This window comes from Heptranchias perlo, chromosome 21 (assembly GCF_035084215.1).
Source record: "Heptranchias perlo isolate sHepPer1 chromosome 21, sHepPer1.hap1, whole genome shotgun sequence".
NCBI lineage: Eukaryota > Metazoa > Chordata > Chondrichthyes > Hexanchiformes > Hexanchidae > Heptranchias > Heptranchias perlo.
The window spans coordinates 12,100,855-12,112,304 of NC_090345.1; the positions used below are offsets into that span (position 1 = coordinate 12,100,855).

At 41.3% G+C, this 11,450-nt stretch overlaps 1 protein-coding gene across 2 annotated transcripts in view; it reads left to right on the forward strand.

The window, feature by feature from the left end:
* LOC137339976 (VPS10 domain-containing receptor SorCS1-like) overlaps nucleotides 1-6,710 on the forward strand; it is a 462,228-nt gene extending 455,518 nt beyond the window's left edge. For both annotated transcript variants that reach the window (XM_068002094.1, XM_068002095.1), the window contains exon 26: nucleotides 3,354-6,710. In XM_068002094.1, coding sequence (XP_067858195.1) covers nucleotides 3,354-3,412 — 59 coding nt within the window. In that variant the 3' untranslated portion in view covers nucleotides 3,413-6,710. The remainder of the gene's footprint in view (nucleotides 1-3,353) is intronic.
* Nucleotides 6,711-11,450: the final 4,740 nt, after the last annotated feature.

The window sequence follows — 11,450 nt, forward strand, 5'->3', positions numbered from 1 at the left end:
GGCATTGCCAAATGGCTGGAGTAAAGGTTCATGGGCAAGTCCACCTGAGCTGCTCTATCTGTTTCTTCATGGCCACATGTAGAGCAGCGTCAGATATTTGGGAGCAGCTTTCCCCATCATCCTCTTGATTGGGGATGATCAGTTGAGAGTAGGAGGCAAATAATTTATAATCAGTGATGGGAGAAATCGGAAACTCAAGGGAGCTATACTCTGAAAATGTTTTTAAAGTTTAAAGAAATTAACGGAGCTGATGGGGTCCATTTTCTGACTAGCTTTTCAAATAAGGACTGTACAGGAGTGCCTTGCATGCCACACGGTGTTGCAGTGTGATCCTCTGTGTCCCTTTATACAGGACACAGCAAAAACAATTTGCATTTATATAGCACCTTTAACGTAGCAAAACGTCCTCAGGCGCTTCACTGGAGTATTACAAGGTTTAAAAGTGAACAGGCATCAGACATGGAATGGAAGGTTCTCCCTCATCTTAATTTATATCAACGAGCAGAGCTGAGAAAACACGTATTCAGTGCGGAAGACAGTCCTGGAACAATCCGTGCCCATATATTTCTTCAATATTTTATATGGACAGCAAACTTACTGAGGCATCAGCCGGCAAGTGCATTGATTGATTGACACTTTTTTTTCAGTTACCATTTTTCCCTTTCTCCTGTCACTCAGTGTTCTCGCCACCCGATGCTTCAGTAAGCTTTGCTAACCCTTCCGAAATATTAAACAAATGTGAGACAGCAAGGCAGCCAGTGCATAGCTTCTAATCACTCCAGGCCTCATCCTCTGCACTAGATTTATCTTTCTCAATGTTCCAAGTGTTTCACTTTGACTTTTCTTGCAACTCCAGCCTCTATTCATTTTAATATTTATCACGGCACTGCCAGTGCAGTGTCTCATATCACACCCTGCCTGAGTCTCATCCGTATTGGAAATCCGACAAACAAAAATCCAGGGGATGCAGCAAGTGTGTTATCAGCCCTCGTGTCATATGGACCCCCCCCCCCCTCAATGGCAGATTTTCTGAGAGACAAAGTAACATTATTGTGATTCTTTAAAACTAAATACAACTAGGAATATCGGCTGGGGTACAATCATCAAACACCATTTTATGGTCCCTTGAGGTCAACGGGACGTAAAATCGGGCGGGGTGTAAACCAGGCGGCCGATCCGAACCGATCCTGCCAGTTTCCCACTGGCCGGGTTAGTTCAAAGTTACCCCTGCTGAAAATGATACTGCAGCCACCATAGGGACACTTTTTAATCAGATGATTATTAGCACTTAAAATAACAGTGATTTCTGCATCATTGCATGTTATTACCAAATCAAAACCCGTCGCTCGTTTCGCGTGACTTCATATCATAATGACACGATTGTGTGGCGTTAAACTACAGAACAGTAACTCACAGGGAGCTGCTGCTTTCAGATGCATTTCATGTGTGTGATTGGTTAAGTACCATTTGTGACTAAGCTACTTCAACATTGACCAAAAAAAAACGATGTGCCAGGTTTTCTGAATTGAGCCGTCAATAATCTCAACAGCTACTTTTAAAATTTACTTTTACATTACCTCTGGGCGTAATTGTGATTTATACACCAAAAAGGGAAAAAAAAAATCAGTAACTCCTGCTTGTGTAAATTAAATGCCTCAGTCTTTAGACTTCAGCAGTCACTCAGCATGTAGAAGACGTTTATTACCTGGAAGGCTTTTGCTGTTTATCACTTAATATGGGCCTATATATCAAGCTAAAAGAAAGAAGAAAGAACGAACTTGCATTTATATAGTGCCTTTAACAAGCTCTGGATGTCACAAAACGCTTCATAGCCAATGAATTACTACTTTTGAAGCGTAGTCACTGGTGTAGTGTAGAGAAACGTGTCAGCACAGCAAGGTCCCACAAGCAGCAATGAGATAAATGACCAATTAAACTTTTAGTGATGTTGCTTGAGGAATAAATGTTGGTGAGGACACCCAGAAGAACTCCCTCGTTCTTCTTTTGAATAGTAGCATGGGATCTTGTACGTCCATCTGAGAGGGCAGATGGGACCTCAGTTTGACGTCTCATCCGACAGTGCAGCACTCCCTCAGTATTGCACTGGAGTAACTACTGCTTTTGGAATAATCCAACTTTAAATAAAAATGGCATTTGCAAAAACAAAATGGAAAACAAACAAAGGATGGTCTGCTTCTGAACACATAAAACCCAAGGTCATGGGAGACTGGGTGACACAATGAGTTAACACCCCCAAGACATGGGTTTGAATCTAGCCTGGACTAAAGTCTCCTATCACTGTCACTGGTAAGACTTCCACATGAAATGAATTAATCTCATTCTCAATGCACAGCATAAAAAATGCCAAGACTTTGGCATACACTGTATTAATAGTCTCATTCACCAGAACCTTCACCGCGCGGACTGCAGCGGTTCAAGAAGGCGGCTCACCACCACCTTCTCAAGGGCAATTAGGGATGGGCAATAAATGCCGGCCTCGCCAGCGACGCCCACATCCCATGAACAAATAAAAAAAATTTAGAGGGACCATGTTGTTGTACAAGTATTCTTCTGAGTTTGAGGTGGAGGTAAATTGAGCCAAAGAAAGCTTTACTATGCAACTGTTGGATGTGATTTGGGAGTACTTGATAATGATACAACTTCCATTTATATTGCATCTTTAATGTTGGATAAAATGTCCTAAGGTGCTTCACAGAGGAGTAAGGAAAAAGTGGACGCCAAGCCAAAGGAGGAGAGTTTAGAAGGGGTGGTCAAAATCTTAGCCAGAGTTGGCTTTTTAAAGGAAGAGCAGGGTTTAGGGAGAAAATCCCAGAGCATGGCTCTAGGCTTCTGAAGGCAGGGCCACCAATGCTGAGGCAAAGGACGGTGGTGGTGGGGGGCGTGGTTAGGGCTGAACGAGGTTGCAGAGGTAGAGAGGGATGAGACTATGAAAGGATTTAAACACAAAGAATTTTAAATTAGGGGCATTGAGGGAACAGGAGTCAGTGTAGGTCAGCGAGGACAGGGGTGATGGGAGAAGGGCTTTGATTTGGGATAGGATAGAGATAGCAGAGGTTTGGGTACTGGGCACAACAATTGGAAAAGCATTTGATTCTCCAGCACAACATTCCTTACCTTGAGCTCAGGAAAACTAAGGGGCAAGTTGAAACCAGAGGGGAGATGAGGAGACATTTTTTAAATGCAGCAAGTTGTTATGATCTGGAATGCGCTGCCTGAAAGAGTGGCAGAACTAGATTCAATTGTAACTTTCAAAAGGGAATTGGATAAGTACTTGAAAAGGCAAGATGTGTATGTTATTTATCTCGATCTTAAAATCCATTTTGATGTTGCAGGAAACAATCCAACAGTAACTGAAAATGAGAGCACAAAAGAAATTCCGAGCTACGTTTAACACCGGGACTGCTAAATCCACATTGGAGTTGGACTTTTCTATCCTACAACACACAAGGTTTTAGCTTTAAAACTGTGCATGTGGATGGTGATGACACAGATTGCTTATTGTAACTATTTGGATAAAAAAATCTTTTTTCTATTCCTTTAAGAAAAAAAAACAACGAAAAAAACAACTTTCTTGTAAATTGAATAAAAGAACGTGGTGACTAGGTCCTAAAAATACGTACAGTACATTCAATGTAAAAGGTAATACTGTTAGACAAAGCACATGTGCATTTGAGAGAGGTATACCATTGTACAGGATATATTCTCCCTCCCCCTTGAAGATGATAGACAAATATCAACTGCATCACCAGTTCAATCCATTGTCCCACTCTCATATACTGCCTGTTGTGTTCAAAATTATGAAGGGTTTTGATAAGAGTAAATAAGAAGAAACTGCTTCCACTGGCAGGAGGGTCGGTAATCAGAGGACACGGATTTAAGGTAATTGGCCAAAAGAACCAGAGGGGAGATGAGAAGAAATTTTTTTAACACAGCGAGTTGTTATGATCTGGAATGCACTGCCTGAAAGGGTGGCAGAAGCAGATGCAATTGTAACTTTCAAAAGGGAATTGGATATATAGTTGAAAAGGAAAAATTTGCAGGGCTGCGGGGAAAGAGCAGAGGAGTGGGGCTAATTGAATAGCTCTTTCAATGAGCTGGCACAGACAATGTGGGCTGAATGGCCTCCTTCTGTGCTGTATGATTCCTCCAATCATTAATACAGTTCCCCCCCCCCCACAATTAAACCTTCGTGAAGGATCTAAGGCATAGTGCATGACGCCACCAAGATTGAAAAGGGTATGAGAGAAGACTAGGTTAATCAAGGAGTAGTGATTAAGAGAGAGGGCAAGCTTGGGTTTTAAATGTCCATGGATTTAAGGGAAGACTGAAGGAGGATGTCCCACTCACAATTCTTGGTCCTCCAAACACCAGCACACCTTGTCCCATTCACATATGCTGGCTTATTCAATCATCAACATAAATTGTCCTACACTCAGCTATAGGCTTCTTCAATTACCAAAATAGCCAATTGCAGCCAAGTACTGGCTGTTCCAATCACTAGCACAGCTTGGCCAATTCTCAAATACCTGTCCTCTAATCACTAATACAGTTCTGACCCATTTCCAAAACAGTGGCTCCCCTGATTACCAACACAGCTTACAGTCCTACCTTTCTAAGACCAGCTCCTGTTCTGTGGTGGATATACCAACACATCTGAATGACAACAGACCTCTATGAAGTATTACCTTTTAACCAGTGTGTACTGTAATATGCTGCATGCTTACAAGAAACTGCACCTACTGTACATCACTGGTGTGCCTGGTTTTCTTGTTTCAGTTGCATATTGTACTGTAAAAAGTATTGGTTACATTATAGATCAGTTCACAGAATTAGACTCAAGTTTTCATAACAATTAAGATTAAAGGGATGTACAAAAGTTTAGGGTTTACTATTTGAGTCGCCATGTTTCAGCTGAACGTGTTGTCCCTTTCATGCCTGAGTCAGTCAAACCGGAAGTATGGTCTTTAGTATACAACAGCAATACTTTAATCTCAGAAAGATAGATAGCTGGAACCAAACTCATCTTAACTCTTTTGAACATTAATATGAAGGAAGGACCAATTAATAACGCTTTGACATACAATGAAAAAAAGTAAACCACTTCTGGTTTGGGATGATATCCAACATTGAGCCAATAAGTGACACAGTGTTAAGGCAGGAAAAATCATTGCCATTTTCACCACTTATTTGAACTTTTAAGCTGAAATGTGCATTTGTGGTACAGGAGCTAATTTAGCAATGGGATTCGCTGAGGAGCAGATCTGGGCCTTGAAGTTAAGGCTGGGGGATACTGGAGTAAGAGTGCTTAATGCCATCCCCCGATATTCCTCTCTCTGCTATTTTAGTTGAGTCGGTAACTCGTTTAAGGGTTAACACTGCTGAAAGGAAATTCAGATCACGTTAAGCATTCATATCTTAATATCCCATAATTTTAAGGCCTTAACAAAATAAAGTATCATCAACTTTTCAAAGAAAAAAAATGTGCAAAATAGTTATAAGACCCGAATTATCAATGGAACACGTGTTATCTTCATTGACAGTTTCCTATGTAGGTGTGTGAGAGGGCCAGAGATGGGATCCAACAGTTTTAACTCTGTTAACCAATTTTTTTTTCCAAGAAGAGCCCATGACTGTGGAATGTTCTGTAGGCGATTCAAGAAGATGCATTGGTATTTCAAATGCACTTACAAAACCGCATTAAGGCAGAACTTGAACCAATTCTTCAATTCACAACTAGTTTCTGGCAATCAATGAATTTGTAGCTCAAGAACAGAAAATGCTAGAAATATGTAGCAGGTCAGCCAGCACCTATAAAGTGAAGAGACCAGTTAGTAACATTATGGTTTTGTACCTTCCGTCAAACAATGTTAATGCAGAATTTGATCCAAGTCGTTTCAGGCAATCAATGAATTTATAGCTGTTATTTTAGGAAACATATATTTTCCCCCAGAGTCACATTTCTTGATTTATAAAAATAAATCAGGCAAAACTTCTATCCTAGTTAAAAATGTGGACATTTGCAACTTGTGCAGGTCAATACCGCTTTTAGCAGTTTCGAGGCTTCGACTGTGAACGCACTCTCACAAAACACTTCCCCAATTATTGGATATCTGTGCAACCTGGAGAGATTGAATATATTTATATTGTCTTTTTAAGAGCAAGCAGTGCAGATGAGATCTCATCTCATGTTGCATTTATCTTTGTACAATATCATTTTAGTCCCGCACACTGTACTCCCCTCCTCCCGAAAACTAGATGATGACAGACTCCAACTTAATTGACCTAAACTCATGCCTAATTGACCTAAATAAAATCCTTATTCAAAAACAGATTCTGTTTTGTCTTAAAACATGAGAAGCAGCTACTTACCTGGATGTACGCACTGTGCACCCATCCCTCTTGTGGTCAATGAAGATGTAAAGCCTCATTATATTAAAAAAAATAGTTTAAACTGGTAGGTATATGGCTGCAGGTTGAACACAGCGTGGAATCTAGTGAATCTGGACATGGGTGGGATTGCACGAAGCGTTTATACAGAAGAGAAACAAAGGAAAATCTGCACGTTATGTCTAATTAAATCAGCTGATCTATAGTCATTTTGAATCTGTTAAAAATTATATTATATGTACTTTTATACAACAAGAATTTGAATCTGTTATTAAAAAAAACAATTGAAAATGCACACAGATATGGTAATAAATCATACGTTTTGTATTACTGTAACTTATATCTTTGAGACGTGCAAAGCTTTTGAGGACGACTGTAAAACATCAGGAACTTTTGCCATTGTCTTGACTGTTTTACTAATATTGAAGGTAAGCTGATTCCTTTCCCCATACTGCTGCAGTCTCTCAGAAAAGAGCGTTGGTTTTGATCCTTGCATGGGATAGCCACACAAAAGGATGTGCCACCAAAAATCAGACGTTCTTTTTCTCGGACAATCGAGACGTGGTCTCCTGATGGTGTCCATTGTGTGGGACTGGAAGCCTAGCTGTACGAGCCATGGTGGAGGGACCCTGCAGATGACATCATGCGGACAACATTGTGATGGTAACTGCTCAGGTTAAAGTCAAGTGTCCCCGCCACTGTCTGCTCCCCTTTCACACGTAATTAGAAGATACATTAAATCGTATGTCTGTGGCAGGATTGACATCCTGCAGAGCTCCCATGTGTCTTGGCTGTTGTGCTGTTTGGCAGTTTCTTTTCCCACTAGGCAGATAGTCGTTTAAAATTGTTTCCCAGCATGTCTCTCAGTCAGTATACAAAGGAGAAAAAATGGCCTATGTAAGCAGGAAGTTTCATTGAGTGTTTAAAGTGACCTGTGTGTAGTCTGACGTTTCCAAAAGTATCAACTTGGTATCAAATAGACATCTAAGCCCTCTATAGAAGATTGGGTCAAACATCAACATCATGTGAACCAGACTAGAACTTCCAACAGTCTATAGCACTTCTCAAGGAGGCCATTTTCTTCCCTATCGTTCAACGGTTGTTGGCAGTTCCAATTCTGAGCTAATAAACCAATGCTACTGAAAACGATATGTAAATGGTGGAAATGTGGTAGATGTACATCACTCTGAATCAGTGAAATGGAGAGGACAAAAGGTCAGTGTAGCCAATAAGTTTAATAAAACAACGACATTGTTACTAATTTGCATAACCAAATGCCATCTTCTCCCATTAATTAATGGCAGGGTGAATGAGAATGCATTGTCTGCATACTGCACAGGTACATTCACACCGCAGGGTGAACATAGGAACACTAGGAATGGGAGTAGGCCATTCAGCCCCTCAAGCCTGCTCCACCATTCAGTTAGATCATGTCTGATTTCCACCTCAACTCCATTTACCCACCTAGGCTTCATTTCCCTTGAAACCCTTACCTAACAAAAATCTATTAATATCAGTCTTGAAAGCTCCAATTGTCCCAGTATCCACAGCCTTGAATGCAATTTTTACAAATCAGATTCTAGCCCATTCTATTATAGTGAATGAGCTCCCAACATTAATCAAAATCCAGCCACTTTATAATGTTATCTGAAGTGCATCGTATCAGCATGACATTGTTAATAATTGCACCTTGAAAGTTCACACACGGTATTAAATAATTTGACACATTCAGCAGTTTATACACTTACACATATACACATCAACTTACGAGATGGCAATCTCTTTGTATTAAAGTGTCTGTAAAGTTTGCTACAGTGTTACTGAAGTTTAGATACTCTGAAGAATGAGTTGGCATAACATAATTAATTTGCACTCATTGGTAATTCAAGAAGCACAGTGTATTGTTGGAAATTCCAATCTGGTTCACACAATTCTGATGTCTGAACTAATCTCCTATAGGCAATGTAGACCAAAGTTGACAATTCAGGATACATCAGATGGCACAAGAACTGCAGGAGACCTTAAACCCTGAGGTAGTAGATTATATGGGACCGTGGCACATCTTGGAGCAATAGGATGCAGTTATGTCTGCAGTTACCCCATACAATGAGTTCCCAGTATCAGCCATCTCATCACTGGCAAACTACCAGGCAGAAACCAGGTACTTCTACATGGAGCGAAGAAAGGAATATGAAGAACTTGGAGATCAAAGCACTTGAGGTCACACTCACTCACTTCCTATCAAACAGCCATTGGCAGAGGCCCGAGAAAAGTTTCTGGTGCTGATACAATCTTTATGGGGAAGGTGCACAGGACAGACAGATGAAGGGATGAAACATAATAAAAATAAAGTATGGCATAATCTACCTGAGAACACACAGAATAAGTCTCACTTCAGAGAACGCTGGAAGGAGAACGTCCCATGTTATTTTGTGGATGTGATCAAGATATGAAAGTATTTCCCTCCACCAGTTAGCCCATGCTCCACCATTGGGAACATGCACTCCCCAAACCAGGCCTTCCTATCTGCCTCTTTAGTGGACCTCCCCCCTCTAGTATTTCTAAGGTTGAAGGTTCACTTCAGTATCGAGCATACAAGTCTACGCTAAGCCACAAGGAAAATATCAGCAGTCAGGGTAGAGTGGAGGAAAGAAGTAGAAACTCAAGTAGCTTCTTTAGTTCAATGGTTTGCGAACTGAACACCAAACAATGCATTGAATCCCTCATTCCACTCTCCAAAAAACTGGCAAACCAACATGCCATAGTCCTCATAGGAACAGGAAAAGGCCATTTAACCCAACAAACCTGGCCCTTTTTTAATCTTTGATTTAGTTGTCTCTTTGACTTATTTAAATAATGTGATTCCCTGTCAACTTCCATCCCATGTCTGTCTCTCTTTATGTGAAATAGTTCAACCTGAATTCCTCATTTGCTCCTAATTGCCAAATGAAGGTCAAACCATAGATATTGTTTTATTAAAGAAGGTTTTTCTCATTAAAATGTTGTTTCTGGTTGTGTACTGCAGCTGTATGGCCAAGTATCAGTGACCTTATCTTTTGTTATATAGCTAATAAGAACATTGAATCCTGTTTTATAACGGTAGAAAGAAGGAAATAATCTGTCGCCAGATTTTTTTAAATGGACTCTGCATAGGTGTACTTCCTAATTGATTTGTGTTAAACGCCACCCTGTGCCAATAATCAGAGTGTGGTATTGTGCCTACTGCTGTGATACAGTGTTCTGCATTTGTCAAAGCTTTCCCTGGTTGTTTTGCTGCTTTAATCATCACTGTATTTATTAAACAGGCCAAATCTCTACAAAAAAAAATGTCTGTTGCTCTGCACGAATCGCATTTCAATTAAAAGTGGAAGTTTTTAAGTAAAATCTGACACACTGGAATGGAATGTTTGCCGTTATTACAATACACCTCATTTAATGGACGCACAGCGCCAAGGATAAGCAGTGCTGTCTGCCTGAGGAATGCGGGTTTCCTCGTTTCCACATAAGGATTATCTAAAACATTAATGAGGAACTGGCTGGCAGAATTTTATCACAGCCTTCTTCTACGTTCCGGACCCGAGTTCAAAGAGAACCTTAACAGATGGGAAGCTGGTGTCTCTCCTCTCCGACCAGTTGTTAAGGGGGTTCCCAAGTAAAACCAGTCTAGCCAGTCTCAACAGCACAACAGTGCTTTGAAATGTAGCACGACATGGCGCCAATTTGACAGTCAATATTCGAAAAAGGCCATTTGGGTTGAGAACAAGGGAGCTGAAAATGTCACATTGGTGCAGAAAAGCATGTACAGCATGAGCTCAACGGGGAGGGCTGATGCACATTAGGATGTTTATTAAGGGTTACAATAAACCCATGGGGTGACTATTGCCCTTATTTTTAAAGCACATCCTCACAGATGACGAGCTTTGGTCTTGTATGTGATTTAAACCCATCCATTGTGGTATTTGCAGGCAACCTGTACAAGGCAATTTATTCCAAAAAAAAGAATATGCACATACATGTAAAAAAAATGAAAAGCAGCAAATTCCCATCTCTATTTAAAAAGTTCTACATAGGTATAATCATGTTTACAGACCACGTTTTGTTTTATATTCATTTTCGGGATGTGGGCATCGCTGGTGAGGCCGGCATTTATTGCCCATCCCGAGTTGCCCTAGAGAAGGTGGTGGTGAGCCGCCTTCTTGACCCACTGCAGTCCGTGTGGTGAAGGTTCTCCCACAGTGCTGTTAGGTAGGCAGTTCCAGGATTTTGATCCAGCGGCCATGAAGTAAAAAGCAAAAAAAAAATTAAAATCCACGATGACCAACAATGCAAAGAAACGAGCACATTGTAAAATCTGATGGACATCAGTCCTGAACCAGATACCACCTATTTATGACTGGTCACACTGGCTTACAGTGGGGGTAGTGCAGTAACAGCACATGGGGGAAGAGAGATTGGTGTAGCCTGGAATGTGCGCCCGAAGACATTGAGTGGAGGCTCGTTGTAAATCGGACCGCGGGCCTCATCTACATAAAACTGGGCAATCAGACACCCTGATGAAAATTTGGAGGGCTATGGGGAAAGAGCAGGGGAGTGGGACTAAATGGATAGCTCTTTCAAAGAGCTGGCACAGGCATGATGGGCCAAATGGCCTCCTTCTGTGTTGTATCATTCCATGAATCTATGATTCTATGATGCAGCTTGTCAGTCTGTGGAGTGGAAAATTTGGCCAGCTCTGATGTGGATCCGGCCCACAGGTAATTCCTGGGGTGGGGGGGAGGGCGAACGGGGGGGGGGGGGTGAGCCCAGGTTGGCAGCACCCCGTTGCTCCTCCTGGTTCCACGGCAATGTAAGTCAATAAAACACTTTACTTACCTTTTCTGTTGATCGGCCTCCAGCGGTCTCTTTAAGGGCCATTGGTTAGACCGGCGTAGACCCAGAGAAACTAGGCAGAGGGTGTACGCCACATGCTCTGCTCAATTGTTGCCGTACTTGGCATCGGGACCCTAAAAAAAGGAGTTAGGCCCTGATTAGCTTATTCAAGG